Source organism: Neofelis nebulosa, chromosome 13, assembly GCF_028018385.1.
Source record: "Neofelis nebulosa isolate mNeoNeb1 chromosome 13, mNeoNeb1.pri, whole genome shotgun sequence".
NCBI lineage: Eukaryota > Metazoa > Chordata > Mammalia > Carnivora > Felidae > Neofelis > Neofelis nebulosa.
Window position 1 is genome coordinate 61,037,567 of NC_080794.1, and position 15,727 is coordinate 61,053,293.

At 38.2% G+C, this 15,727-nt stretch overlaps 1 protein-coding gene across 5 annotated transcripts in view; it reads right to left on the reverse strand.

Moving 5' to 3' along the window:
* The window catches only part of ARHGAP19 (Rho GTPase activating protein 19), an 81,759-nt gene that overhangs the window by 37,245 nt on the left and 28,787 nt on the right, over positions 1-15,727 (reverse strand). For 4 of the 5 annotated variants that reach the window (XM_058697337.1, XM_058697339.1, XM_058697338.1 and 1 more), the window contains 3 exons: positions 5,221-5,486; positions 4,102-4,182; positions 2,513-2,722 (listed from right to left, as the gene is read on the reverse strand). In XM_058697337.1, the coding sequence (XP_058553320.1) occupies positions 2,513-2,722; positions 4,102-4,182; positions 5,221-5,486 (557 nt within the window). Of the gene's footprint in view, positions 1-2,512; positions 2,723-4,101; positions 4,183-5,220; positions 5,487-9,448; positions 9,493-15,727 lie in introns of those variants that run through there. The other variant, XM_058697341.1, reaches the window with a different exon arrangement.

Genomic DNA, 15,727 nt, shown 5'->3' on the forward strand with positions numbered 1-15,727 from the left:
TAAAAAATTAAAAAAAAAAAAAAAAGAAGAAGAAGAAGAAGAAAGGGGTGCCTGGGTGGCTCAGTCGGTTAAGCGTCCGACTCTTGATTTGGGCTCAGGTCATGATCTCACAATTTGTGAGTTCGAGTCCAACGTTGGGCTCTGTGCTGACTGTGGAGAGCCTGCTTGGGATCCTCTCTCTCCCTCTCTCTCTCTGCCCCTCTCCCCCATTCATTATCTCCCTCTCAAAATAAATAAATAAACTTAAAAGAAAAGAAGAAAAAAAGAATCAGGCATAAACAGAACTTAGAGCAAAATATAATAACAAATAGTGTCAATACAGTTCAATAATAAAAAGACCAAAATTTTTAAATGGGTAAAAGATTTGGGTTTTTTTTTAATATAATTTATTGTCAAATTGGCTTACATACAACACCCAGTGCTCATCCCAAGTGCCTGCTTCAATGCCCATCACCCATTTTCCCCTCTCCCCCACCCCCCATCAACCCTCAGTTTGTTCTCTGTATTTAAGAGTCTCTTATGGTTTAAATGGGCAAAGGATTTGAATAAATGTCCTCCAAAGAAGATATACGAATGGCCAATAAGCACTTGTATACTCTGTTTTATTTGCTATCAGTGCGATGTAAATTAAAACCACAATGAGACACTACTTCATACCTCCTCGTATGGCTATAACCCAAAAAACTGAAAATAACAAGTGTTGGCAAAAATGTTGAGAAAATTAAACCCTCCTACATTGCTGGTGGGAATGGAAAATGGTACACTTTGGAAAACAGTTTGTCAGTTCCTCAAAAAGCTAAACATAGCGTTACCATATGACCTGGCAATTCTACTCCTAGGTATATATTCTTAGCTATACAGAGAGATGAAAACATGTCCAAAAAGATCTTTGATAATGCCACCCTCTTCACTTTTCCTCACACAGGGAAAGAAATATGAGAGTGAATTATGCCCTGATAACAGGATAATCTAGGAGCTCCTCATGACATCCGAATCACTATTTCTCCCCTAAGAGGCTACATAGGTTATCAATAAAAACCGTCCCCTGGATAATCAGAATTTCAAACAATACAAATAACCATTTGGATATAAACCATATAGACCCAAAAATAGTTAGTATGTTGTTTAAACTATTTAACTTCAATAATAAATCCAAGTTTAGGAAAGGCAGGTATTATTTCTAGAAACTATTCCTTGTTAATATGAAACCAAAAACAAAAATACCTTCCAGTTATCAGCAAGGCATATCAAATGCTACAACTGTGCCACACCTCAATATGATTGCAAAGAAGTGTGAGTCACGGGTGGTGGAGCGGAGGATTTCAAGTATGGCACTAAATTAACTCAAAGTAAACGGAACGAACATTCTTCATATTAACACTTATAAAAAACGTACCAATATTTTCCATATCTTTTTCAAGATCCAAGTTTATTTCTCTCCAAAATAATTATAAAGTTATACAACGTTTTAATAACATTTACTCATTTGTATAACCTGAATATCCTGAGAGTGCTAAAAAGAAAATCTAATCTTAATTAGAGGTTAGAAATTCAAAGCTAGTTTTTTAAGAAGTAAAAATTATTCCACAGAAAAAATAATCTTATATTTTACTTAAAATTAAAAGAAAGAGGAAAATACCCAAGGGCAGAAAATCAAGTAAGTGCAGTATAGATTTTGATGTTATGTGCGCTTAGAGCCTATAGCAGCCTAACAGCTGTGCAATTCAAGAATGAATTCCCTACCATACAGGCATAAAAGAGAATGAGGTAAATATGAGCTGAAAATGGAACATCCTCCAAGATATATCAAGTGAAAAAAGCAAACCACAGAACCATGTATATAATACCCTACCACTACCAATACCTAAAAGAGAGAAAAAGAATATATGTAAGTATTTGTTTGTAAATGTATAAAATACCTCTGGAAGGATACATAAGAAATCAATAGCAATGGCTGCCTCCAGGAAGAAAATCTGGGTACTGGGGGACAGGGGCAGGAGAGAGGCTTTTCACTCTATACTTTTAAATCTTTTGAATTTTGAACCATGTGAACATATTGCCTATTTAGAGAACAAAATTATTTTCAAAAAACAAGTCTCCTAGATTAGAGATGATCTCAACTGAGGCATAATAATACTTAATATTAGCAAATGCCTCAAGCCAAAGTAAATATAGCAAACCTATAACCATCTCAGGTATGTGAATCAATCCAGTGAAAAGCATTCATTTATTGAGCAACTAAAATGTTCAAAGCACAATGCTAGGATCTATCAGAGATACAAAAATAAATCAAATCCGGATTTTATTTTCAAAGAAGCTGATTTAGCAAGAAAAACACCTGATTAAAACTAAACTGGCCAATACCACCCAGAGAGCCCCAAATACCATGAATTCTTAACCAATTTTGGCGGAAGTATTACTGTGGGTTACAAACAACAGAAAATTCCAAACAACTTTACTCAACTAAAAGAAATGTATTCATTTACATCTCCTTCTCACCTCCTATACTCACCAGCAATTTTGAGGTGTGCATGGAAATGTTTATGAGTCAGCAGCGGCTCAGGTAACTCTCCTAGAAACATCTTCAGCAAGGTAGCAACATCATTTGAATGAAACTCCCCTGATTCCAAGTCAATATCAGTTCCATTATTGAGAGCATCTCTTAAAATCTGCTGTCGGACACTATTCCCTGGTACTCTAAACAAACCCTCTACTCTCAAGTCTGTTTAGCATGGAAAAAGAACAGAAGACATGCAAAAAGGAAGCAAAAAGAGAAATTACAATTAAAACAATTGATCTAGAAGACTACTTTACACTTGAAGGACCCTTTATAAACACCTTGAAGGAGATTACCCTACCACCACCACCACCATTTTCCCAGAGAAGTTTAGAATCTACTGGCCCTTGAGGAGACTTATCTGAACATCCCTGAGCACCTGGACATGGTCTGCCTCAGGCACATCTGGAGACTGAATTTAACCTGAACAATGATTAGAATGAGCTTGAAAAATAAGTGGGAAGAAAGCCAAATCTTCCAGAAGTCCCCTTCCCTTTGGCCATCCCAGACTTTGTTTAGAGGTGCTGAATTCATCTGTGGAAGTGTGTTGCCCCTGTAAATGGTTTTCCAGCCCAAAATGAATTTGGAGTCTCTGCACTGTCCCAGAAATTAGAACTCTAACCCGTCAGATCACCTTTCAGTCTGAGATTCCCAGAAGCTTAGGATCATCGCAACTAAACTGTTCTCCCCTGCCAACTAGGTTCTAAGCTAACCTAAGAGGATTTAAAAGGGGGGGAAGGGGGCGGAATTATACTTTTGGTCTGATCTAGAAGAAGCATAAAAGTTCATATTTTCAGCTGAGGTATATATTTATCTTTGTATAGCCTCCTAATTCAGGGGCTCAAGTTCAAATGCCTACAAGGGCAGGCAGGTAACAGTAAATGAATGAATAGGAACCAAAACAAACTGGAGACCACATAGCTGTGCTCCAGTTGATTGTATCCAAGTGGGGGCCCCAGGATGCTAGATCTTCCTATACCAAAAGAATTTTGAAAACCTGGACTTCCACCAGTAATTAATTTTATTTTTATTTTAATACTTTGCCAAGCAAACAACACATGAACATAGAGGACGCAAGTCCTTACATTATCTATCGGTTTACAATCTCTGCTCTAGCTCCTACCACAGTGCCCCACATAAATAAGTCATAAATAGGGGTGCCTAGGGGCGCCCATGTGGCTCAGTCGGTTAAGCTCTGACTTCAGCTCAGTCATGATATCGCAGTTTGTGAATTCAAGCCCCGCGTCAGGCTCTGTACTGACAGCTCAGAGCCTGGAGCCTGCTTCAGATTCTGGGTCCCCCTCTCTTTCTGCTCTTCCCCCACTCACACTCTTATCTCTCAAAAAATGAATAAATATTAAAAATTTTTTAAAACAAATTCTCTCTGAAAAGAAATTTAAGAAGAAATATATTTAGAAACATGCCACCTAAAATTATAATTGGTTAGTGTCTTATGTTCATTAGCACCTACTAACTCAAGGAAGTTCATACAAAACTGACAACTCTTCATTAACACAGAACAACAAAATCCTGAGTAGTCTTACTTTTGTGTAGATACTCAATCAGTTGGTATATCTGGGCAATGCCTTCTTCCGTCAATGGGGATCCAAATACCACTCCTTTTTCTAAAAAAACATACAACAGGACAGGGCTATATTTTCCACAAATAGTACAAAATCATCATTCTTAAAACCACTCAAGCATCCTACATAACAATCCAGCAAATGTTTTCACAGGTTCAGTAAAAACCTTAAAGCTGTTAGTGCCCCCAAAAATGCAACAACTCTCAATCAACTCTGCATGTTTAAGATTAAACTGTAGGTTCCCTGAAGGCCAAAACTATCTTCTTAAGTAACAATACTTAGCATGTTGATAATTAGCTTAAAATTAAAAAATAGAATTTAGAGCCATGATTGTCAAAGTATGACAGACTATCCACTAGAGTATAGGGTCTAATCTATTGTCATGTTTAAACATTTTTGTCTACCTTAAATGATTTTCTTATGTTTAATAAAATGAAATAGTACCGCTACAATTTATTTTCTAGGGAGGCTTTTATTTTGGGTGACTCATAGCTCTTTGATAATGCCTTATCAAAGCATTCCATAGAATGAAAACATTTGAGAACTGCAATAAAAAATGTTCATTCTTGGGGCGCCTGGGTGGTTCAGTCGGTTAAGCATCCAACTTCGGATCAGGTCATGATCTCACCGTCTGTGGGTTCAAGCCCCATGTCGGGCTCTGTGCTGACAGCTCAGAGCCTGGAGCCTGCTTTGGATTCTGTCTCCCTCTCTCTCTGCCTCTCTCCCGCTCGCATGGTCTCTCTCTCTCTCTCTCAAAAATAAATAACCATTAAAAAAAAATTATTTTTAATGTCCATTCTTTACTCTTCAGCTATGTCATAGGGCATGAAAATCAAGGTGCCTCTGACAACTACCTAAACTAAATCATGTCATCTCTCTCAGGGACTGATATACTTGCTTTAACTTATCTATTTTTAAAAAATTTTTATTACTATTACTTAAGATTTTACTACTTATGAAAATGAGAAAAATGACCAAAAAATACTTTAAATAACAGCAACTCAGTGAATGTGCAGATGTTAGGAATAAAGCCCAGGGAGCAGCTGAGACCTGCCCACCCTTCACAGACACATCCCCTACCCTTCCGCTTGAGAGACATCAGAGACCGGAAGAATCCCGGTGCTGGGCTGGCCCCACCAGGCAATTTAAGGTCCACTTCCCCCATCAGCTGAGCCAACTCAGTTCCAGGTAAGTCGATGAGCCTCGTGATATTGCTGACCACCAACTCGGTGAACACCTCAGGTTTCTCATGTCGGAGTTTCTCCACAAAAAAGTCAGGATTGAAGATAATGGGCTGCCCTCGAAGGGAAGAATCATTGCAGATAACAAAATTACAGATAGCATCACTGAAAAAAATGAAACAGAAGACTCGTTAGGGGGATCATTTCTGCATGCTTCTCATGCTCTCTAAGCCATATAATTATTCACTCTTTCTGTGGGTTAATCTACATATTGGTCTTTTGAAAAACCTAATCCTTAATCTGCTGACTGTACAAAAGAAGACAATTTGAGCTTGTTGCTGTTTAGGTTATACCCATGCAGATACTTAGGAATTTCATTCAAAACAATTTTTCTTTAATGTTTATTTTTGAGAGAGAGAGAGAGAGGCAGATTGTGAGTAGGGGAGAGCCAGAGTGAGAGGGAGACATGGAATCCGAAGCAGGCTCCAGGCTCTGAGCTGTCAGCACACAGCCCAATGCAAGGCTCAAACCCACAAACCGCAAGATCATGACCTGAGCCGAAATCAGACACTTAACCAACTGAGCCACCCAGGCGCCCCGTGTAATTTCATTTGATAAAAAGACACCAAGGGGCTCCTGGGTGGCTCAGTCGATTAAGCATCCAACTCTTGATTTCTGCTCAGGTCATGATCTCACGATTCTTGAGATCGAACCCTACGTCAGGCTCTATGCAGACAGTCCAGGGCCTGCTTGGGATTCTCTCTCTCTGTCCCTCCTCAGCTTGCACACATGTGTGCATGCTCGCTCTCTCTCTCTCTCTCTCTCTCAAGATAAATAAAACACTCTAAAAAATTAAATTAAATTGAAAAAGAAAAGACACCGGGGCACCTGGGTGGCTCAGTGGGTTAAGCATTCAATTTCAGCTCGGGTCATGATCTCACGGTTTGTGGGTTCAAGCCCCACATCGGGCTCTGTGCTAACAGCTTGGAACCTGGAGCCTGCTTCGGATTCTGTGTGTCCCTCTCTGTCCCTCCTCTACTCATGCTGTCTCTCTCTCAAAATAAATAAACATAAAAAAAAATTATACTATTTCCCATGCATCATCCCAACTATTCACAGTACCACATTTAGGCCAGTCTCCAATGCCACAGAAACACATGATAGTAAGCATAAAACTATAAAAGAGCTAAAACTACATCTAAATAGTGTAGTAGACATTTTGGAGACATTTACTCTACCCATAGGGTTCTTTGGTTCCTGGGTCCCTATACAGGCATTTTCTAATAATCAGCTCCCTTTAACTGAGTCAGCTGCCCTTGGATTCTATTCCTCATAATCGGAAAGCCTTCCCCAGAATGAAAAGCCTTCACCTTTACAGGTATATAAAATAAATTAATTCCACCTTACCCAGGTCCAGAAATAGGCTTGTAGGGTTTTTTGTTTTGTTTTGTTTTTTTGTCTTTATTATTTATTTTGAGAGAGAGAGGCAGAAAGAGAGAAAGAGGTAAAGTCTCAAGCAGGTCCTGCACTATCAGCAGAGAGCCCACGCAGGACTCAAATTCACAAACCATGACATCATGACCTGAGCTGAAATCAAGAGTCAGATACTCAACCAAGCCACCCAGGTGTGCTCTAAGAAATAAGTTTTATTTTACATTCCTTCAACTCTAGGGTGCCTGAGTGGCTCAATCAGTTAAGGGTCCAACTCTTGATTTTGGCTCAGGTCATGATCTCACGGTTCATGAGTTCGAGCCCCTCATGGGCTCTGTGCTGACAGCACAGGGCCTGCTTAAGACTCTCCCTCTTTCTCTCTCCCTCCCCCACACATATTCTGTCTCTCTCAAAAATAAATAAAATAAAATCCATCCTAGATGCCTCTGCCCGTCATCTAAGTCCAACCTTTGTTCAGACAGTTTCTTCTCTCTAGGGCACTTGGCAAACTTCTACATCTTGCTCCTAATTTCACTTTTCTGTCACTAAATAATACTAAGCTGATATGTTCTGTGGGCCCCTGATCTTAGCTGGTTTTCCACTCCTACATTACTCAGGCTGTACTCCTGGCAAAGTTCCTTTGACTCTCAGGAAATATTTTCTTCCCTATTCATTGTTTTCTAATACCTAACTACTATACTCCTTTGTACTTCATGTGATTCCACCTCTGATAGCAGACACAACAACACTTGTTTGTATCTATTACCAATTATCTCTAATGGCTTGTTCTAACCCTTATTATATAAAGGCATCTACTATATAACCAAAGAGTAGAACACAAGCCAGAAAGGACAAGTCATCACGTCTGCCAGGCGAAGTCAAAATCCACCTGACACATACAAACATTCCCACAATAAAAAAATAAATTAAAAAAAATCACAACTTAAAGTCTTCCACAACATCCTAGGTACCAAAATACTGTTGAAGGAAAAATAACACTCTAAATATTAAATATTGGGGCGCCTGGGTGGCACAGTCGGTTAAGCGTCCGACTTCAGCCAGGTCACGATCTCGCGGTCCGTGAGTTCGAGCCCCGCGTCGGGCTCTGGGCTGATGGCTCGGAGCCTGGAGCCTGTTTCCGATTCTGTGTCTCCCTCTCTCTCTGCCCCTCCCCCGTTCATGCTCTGTCTCTGTCTGTCCCAAAAATAAATAAAAAACATTTTTAAAAAAATTAAAAAAATAAATAAATAAATAAATAAATAAATATTAAATATTAGTGATCTATAATCCACTTTGTCAACACTACCTGGATAATTTTTAACAATGGCATAATGAAAACAAGGCATGGGAAAACTTCAAAGTTTGTCACTACTTCCTTGAAAAATTATCACATAACTTCAATCAACAGCCCAAATCTTCAATTGGTGGCTACTAATTCTTTCTTTTGTCTGGAATGACAATATAAGAATTCATGTAAAAATTTTAAATTATGCGTATTCTCAAGCCAAAGAGTCAGTAAAGAAAGATACCTTAACCTGCTTATCTCTTCAACCTTTTTACACACAAAGAAAGGTTATTTTCCCTGTAAATATGCCAATGATGAGAAGCCAATTAAAATCAAAAGTAACCATTGGCAAAACCTCTTTTTTTTTTTAATGTCAGCTTATTTCAGTTAAGAACCAATAGTCAATATAAAACTACTGTTTATGATCACTGCCAATCAGAAATCACTACTCTGAGACAGCCAGAAAAAATCATGAAATGTATCAGCACTGAAAAGATTCTTATAATTTACTGAGGCTAAACTATCATTTTACGGATTGCACACTCCTTTTAATTCTGAAAAACAGATTTCAGATCAAATTAGTTCTAACATGTATATATACATGAATAGCATCCATTATATCCCTGAAGTAGAACCACATACAGACATATAACTTTCAGATCTTTAGTTTATTAATATCCAGAGAAATACTCGGTTAAAATTCTAAAATTTCCATCACAGATGACCCTCCAGCACTAAACTGGATCGCATACACATGTGAGAAAGGAACTAGAAGCACAAAGCCCTAGCTACACAGTTTGTCAACAGAGTCCTTCCTGCCTGGCCATTAGCCCCCAAGTGTGCCCCCTCCTAAACAGGTAGAACTGGTAGAAGAATAAGTAATTCAAGGCTGCCCCTACCTACTCACAAAGAATACCAGAAAAATTGCCTTGGAGTCCTAACACACAGGTCACAAATAAGCAATCTCCTCTTTTCTCCTTCTGCTTTTCCTCCCCTTCCTTCTCATGATCATTCACTCTTGTTCTGCCCTACTTTAATGTCTTTAACCTACTTTTTTGTTTCCTCTTCCTCCCTTTTTCTGAGGGGGGCATCTGGTAAGACAGGATGTAAGAGAGAGAAATGGTTAAAAAAGAAGTAAAATGGAAGATGAGAGGTGGAAAAGACAGATACAGTGGGATACATTTTTTTAATTACCCCCATATCACACAGCCCACTAATCCCTTTGTGCAGAATACACAATATCACAATACAAAGGTAAGAATATCAAGGAACACATTAAGAACTTAAGAGATTTCTAGGACTAACAAAAAAATACTACATTTAAGCAAAAACAACTTCCTACTCTATGGTATCTTATTTTAAAACAAAGTCTAAGTTTGCTCAAGTTCAAGAAAAAAATTTAATTTCTTACATAAGTGCTGAAAGCTTCTGATGAGGCATTGGTAAATCGAAGAGACAGGAAAAAAGCTTTCTCCTTGTTTGTTATGACAAAGGAACCTTCCTTTCCCTGCCCCATCACAGCCTACACAAATTCCAGACATGTTAGAGGATACAAGGGCATATTATGGGGCCTGAAAGGCAGTACTTATCAGGACTCTAAGCACTCATCTGCAAGTAGGAACAAAACAGAAATTAAAAACTGGACCAGTTCATTGTATTTGCCAATGTGTACTTGAAACTCAACAGTAGTTCCGCATCACACTGAAAATTGTATTAGACAAAACAATCACATAACGTAAGAGTATAAGACAAGTAGTTTTATAATATGGAGAGGATGATCCCTACCTCACATCATACACAAAAGACAAATTCCAGACAGAACAAGATCTAAATATAAAAAGTCAAACTTTAAAAAGTTTAGAAAAGAGCAAAGAATAAATGAGACAGAGGAAATGTCTTAAACAAGGCATAAAAAGCACAATCCACAAAGAAAAAATTGATATATTTAACTACATTAAAACTTTAAATGTCTGTACAAGAAATGGCATTATGAACAAAGTTCTTTAAAAAAGAAAGCAAAATGCCTCTGGAGAGAGGAACAGGAATGAAAGAACAAGAGTGGGAGAAAAACTTTTCACTGTATACTCTTTTGTATTTTCTGCATTTTTGATTCATGTGAACATACTACTCATTCACATACATAAATAAATAGATTTAAAACTTTAAGGGGTGCCTGGATAGCTCAGTTGGTTAAATATCCGACTTCAGCTCAGATCATGATCTCATGGTTTGTGAGTTCAAGCCTGTGGAGCTCTGTGCGAACAGCTCAGAGCCTGGAGCCTGCTTTAGATTCTGTGTCTCCCTCTCTCTCTCCCCCTCCCCCTGCTCACACTGTCTCTCTGTCTCTCTCTCTCTCAAAAATAAATAAGCATTAAAAAAAATTTTTTAATAAAACTTTAAAGTAACAAAATAAGAGGCATAAACTGGAAAAAAATATTTGTCATGCATATAAAAGGATTAGTATTCAGAATTCATCACTCTAAAATTTTATGTCTAAAATGTATAAGAAAAATACACTCGGGGCACCTGGGTGGCTCAGTCGGTTAAGCGGCCGACTTCGGCTCAGGTCATGATTTCGCGGTCTGTGAGTTCGAGCCCCGCGTCTGGCTCTGTGCTGACAGCTCAGAGCCTGGAGCCTGTTTCAGATTCTGTGTCTCCCTCTCTCTGACCCTCCCCCATTCACGCTCTGTCTCTCTCTGTTTCAAAAATAAATAAACGTTAAAAAAAAAAAATTTTTTTTTAAAAAAAGAAAAATACACTCAACTCAAAGAAAATTAGACAAAAGATATGACGAAGTAATTCACCAAAGAGGAGCCCTAAGTGACTGACAAACATGAAAGGAATCTCAACTCTAAAAATTATAAGGATAGAAGCACGTGGGTGGCTCAGTTGGTTAAGCAACCAACAGGCTCAGGTCATGATCTCATGGTTCATAAATTCAAGCCCTGCATTGAGCTTTGAACTGACATTGCAGAGCCTGCTTTGGATTCTCTGTCTCCCTCATTCTCTGCCCCTCCCCTGTTTGCACTCTCTCTCAAAAATAAGTAAACATTAAAAGAATTTTTTTTTTTAATTACAATAGTTGGGGCGCCTGGGTGGCTCAGTCAGTTAAATGTCCAACTTCGGGCTCAGGTCATGATCTCATAGTTCATGGGTTTGAGCCCCACATCGGGCTCTGTGTTGACAGCTCAGAGCCTAGAGCCTATTTCGGATTCTGTGTCTCCCTCTCTCTGCCCCTCCCTTGCTCGTGCTCGCTCTCTCTCTTTCAAAAATAAATAAAACATTTTAAAAATAAATAAATAAATATGGGGCGCCGGGGTGGCTCAGTTGGTTAAGCGACTGACTTCAGCTCAGGTCATGATCTCACAGTTTGTGAGTTCAAGCCCCGCATCAGGCTCTGTGCTGACAGCTCAGAGCCTGGAGCCTACTTCAGGTTCTATGTCTCCCCCGATCTCTACCCCTCCCCTGTTCACGCTCTGTGTCTCTCTGTCTCTCAATAATAAATAAACGTTAAAAACAATTTTTTTTTAATTTTTTTTTCAACGTTTTTTATTTATTTTTGGGACAGAGAGAGACAGAGCATGAACGGGGGAGGGGCAGAGAGAGGGAGACACAGAATCGGAAACAGGCTCCAGGCTCCGAGCCATCAGCCCAGAGCCTGACGCGGGGCTCGAACTCACTGACCGGGAGATCGTGACCTGGCTGAAGTCGGACGCTTAATCGACTGCGCCACCCAGGCGCCCCAATTTTTTTAAATAAATAAATAAATATCACAAGGGTAAAGCAAATTGAAGAATGGTACCTTTCCCCATCCATCATTTTGGCAAAAACTATCAGATTTAGGCATTATCTTTTTATTCCTAGTTTGCTAAGGGTTGTTTGTTTGTTTGTTTATTTATTTATTTATTATCATGAGTCAGTGCTTAATTTTATCAATTTTTGTGCATCTATTAATATGACTTTTCTCCCTTATTTTGTTGATGTGGTGAATGACATTGATTAATGTTAAGCCAATCGTGCATCTCTAGAATAAACGTAATATTGTTATGATATATCATTTTTATATATTGTTGAATTTGGTTTGCTAATATTTAGATTTCTCCACATTCATTCATAAGTGAGAAAGTCATGGAATTGCTTTCCAAAAGTATAGAGTTCCTATGAAATCTTTCATTAAGCCAAAATGGTATAAAGTGAAGAAGCAGTTACCATTAACTCATACAGAAATTTTTTTTTTTGCATCTTGACCCCCAAAATAACCCCTCTTAGTCTTTTCAGATCCCTTAGGACCTATAACTCACAGATCCTCACAGACACAGTTCAGAGTTATGGCAGCTTGCTACTGAGATGCTAAGTGCAGTGGGAAGGAGCTTGGTGGGGCCACTCTTGTTGATCAGGCTCTGAGCTGCCTCTATAATGGCTCAATGGAAAATAAACGCTGAATACTATTTTCACTTCTTTGCCTTTTTTCATAAAAATGGAAATCCTCTTTGGATTGCTTTCAGTTAGTGAAAATAGGCACTAATGGAGGTCCTTCATAAAAGTGGCCAAACACAGACGGTCAAAATGCAGGCGATACCTGTACAGTGGCGCCACCACCCGTCCACAGTTTCACTTTCTGGGGTCCACAGATAATCTTCCTCTGACCTATCATCAGAAGGTCAACAGTAGTCTAACAACTACCACAATGCCTACATCATTCACCTCACGTCTCACTGCACAGGCATATTTTCATCTCACATCATCACAAGAAGGGTGAGTACAGCACAAAAGATACTCTGAGAGAAAGACTACACGCACATAATTTTTATTATAGTATATTATAATTGTTCTATTTGATTGTTTATTACCCTATTGTATCTAGCTTTTGTTATTAATCTCTTAATATGTCTGATTTATACATTAAACATTATCATAGCTATGTACATATAGGAAAAAAGTATATATGGGGTTCAGTACTATCCATAGCTTCAGACATCCACTGGGGGGTCTTGGAACATATCCCCCATGGACAGAATGGGACTACTGTATTGTCTTCATTAGGTTTTATATAAAGGTTGTGCTGGCCTGGGGCACCTGGGTAGCTCAGTCAGTGAGGCATCCAACTATTGATTTCAGCTCAGGTCATGATCTCACAGTTTGTGAGATGGAGCCCCACATCAGACTCTGCACTGACAGTGTGGAGCCTGCTTAGGATTCTCTCTCTTTCTCTCTCTCTCTCTCAAAATAAATAAATAAACATTAAAAAAAAAGATTGTGTTTCCATATAAAATTAGTTGAGGAATATGTCTTATTTTTCTATTTTCTGAACAAGTTTATGTGAGATTGATGTTACTGCTTCTTTAAATATTTGATCAAATTGGCTGATGAAGCCATCTAAACCTAGAACTTTCCTTGTGAGGTTTTTAATTATATATTCAATTTACTTTACGTTACAGGACTATTCAAATTTTCTATTTCTTCTTACATTAATTTTGGTTAAGCTGGACGTTTCTAGGACTTTGTCTATTTCACATAAATTTTCAAGCTTTATTGGCATAAACTTGCTTATAATATCCTCTTAGATACTTTTTTTTAAAGATTCCTTATTTTTTATTATTTTTTTAAATGTTTTTTTAAAATTTTTAAAAATTTATTTATTTTAGAGCGAAAAAGAGAGCATGCATGCGTGCAAGCAGGAAAGAGGCAGAGAGAGGGGGAGAGAGAGAATCCCAAGCACCCTCCGCGTTATCAACACAGAGCCCAAGGCAGGGCTCAAACTCACCAACCATGAGTCTTGACCTGAGCCAAAATCAAGAGTCGGACACTTAACCAACTGAGTCACCCACGTACCCCCTCCTTTTAGGTATTTTTCAATGGTTCCTCTTAAGAACTACAAAGTTACATAATGATGTCCTTCTCTTTGCTCCTGATATTGATAATTTATGTTTTCTCTTTTCATTTATGAATCTTATTAGAGATTTATTATTCGTTTTGTCAAGGTTACAGCTTTTGATTTTGCTGAATCCCTCTATCACGTATTTGCTGTTTATTTCATTAATTTCTGCTCTTATCTTTATTGCTTCCTTTCTTTACTGGATTCAGGGTAAAGGTGGCACTGCAAATCAGTGGGGAATCAATGACCTTTTGACTAAATGGTGTGGGACACTTGGCTATCTACAGGAGGAAAAAGTGAAAACTGACCTCTATCACACAATATACACAAAGATCATCAATTGCAGGTGAGTGGCAGATCTAAAGGTGAATAGCAGAACCATAAACCTACTAGAAGGTAATATAGAAGAATACATTCTTGAACTGAAGCTGAGGAAATTTTTTAGTTTTTAAATATCGCATTAAAAATATTAACCACAAGGGGGCGCCTGGGTGGTTCATTCGGTTAAGCATCTGACTTGGTTTCCGCTCAGGTCATAATCTCACAGTTTCATGAGTTCAAGCACAGAGACTGCTTGAGATTCTCGGTCTCCCTCTCTCTTTGCCCCATCCCTACTCATGCTGTTTCTGTCTCTCAAAATAAATAAATAATCTTAAAATATACATATATTAACCATAGAGGTACCTGGGTGGCTCAGTTGTTTGAGCATCCGACTCTTGATTTTGGCTCAGGTCATGATCCCAGCGTCATGGGATCAAGCCCATGTCAGGCTCCATACTGAGCATGGAGCCTGATTAAGAGTTTCTCTCTCTCTCTCCCTCTGCCCCTCTCTTCCACACACACTCTTTTTCTTTCTCTTAAAAAGAAGAAGAAGAAGAAGAAGAAGAAGAAGAAGAAGAAGAAGAAGAAGAAGAAACAAACCCAATAGAAAAACAGGCATGAAATTTCAATAAAATCTCATTAAAAAATTAGCCAAATGGCCCATATATTCATAAAGAAAAAAACTGTTCAATATCATTAAATATCAAGGAAATGCAAATTTTAAAACAATGACATACTATTATCCAACAGAATGACTAAAATTAAAAAGAATGACAATACCAAAGCTTAGACAAACTGACAGTAACTCTTTTATACTGATAGTGAGGCTATAAATTGGTACAAGCATTTTGGAAAACTGTTTGGTCTTATCTACTAAAGTTGAACAAAAGTGTATCCTGTGACCCCAGCAATTCTAAAACATGTCTAATGTGTGCAGCCACGTGTGCACCAAAATCATTAGTAGAAACATTAATTTCTAAACAGCCAAAACATCCAGAATGATTCCTTAAATTGTGGCATATATAATGGTATATTTTACAGCAATGAAAATGAGCAAACTCCAGTCACATGCACCATCATGAATGAATCTCACATGTAATGATGAGCAAAAGAAGTCTCTCATACCACACACACACACACACACACACACACACACACACACACACACACACAGAGACTACTTAGTATGCAAGACCATTTACATCAAATTTTGAGAACAGACAAAACTGTATTATTTAGCAATACTTACTTAAGTGGTAAAATTGTAAAGAGAAGCAAAGATATATTTACCATAAAATTCAGGAAACTGGCTACCTTTGAGGAGTAGTAATTAAGAAAAGGAGGCAAAAAGGGGAGTTGAGGGGAGTTTCCAGGGTGCTAGCACTATTCTTGTGATAAATCATGGAGCTATGGGAAAAATGAGATTCATTTGAATGACTTATAGCTAATGTTAAGGTTTACTGAAGCTGGGCAGTAGGAAAATACTGATCATAT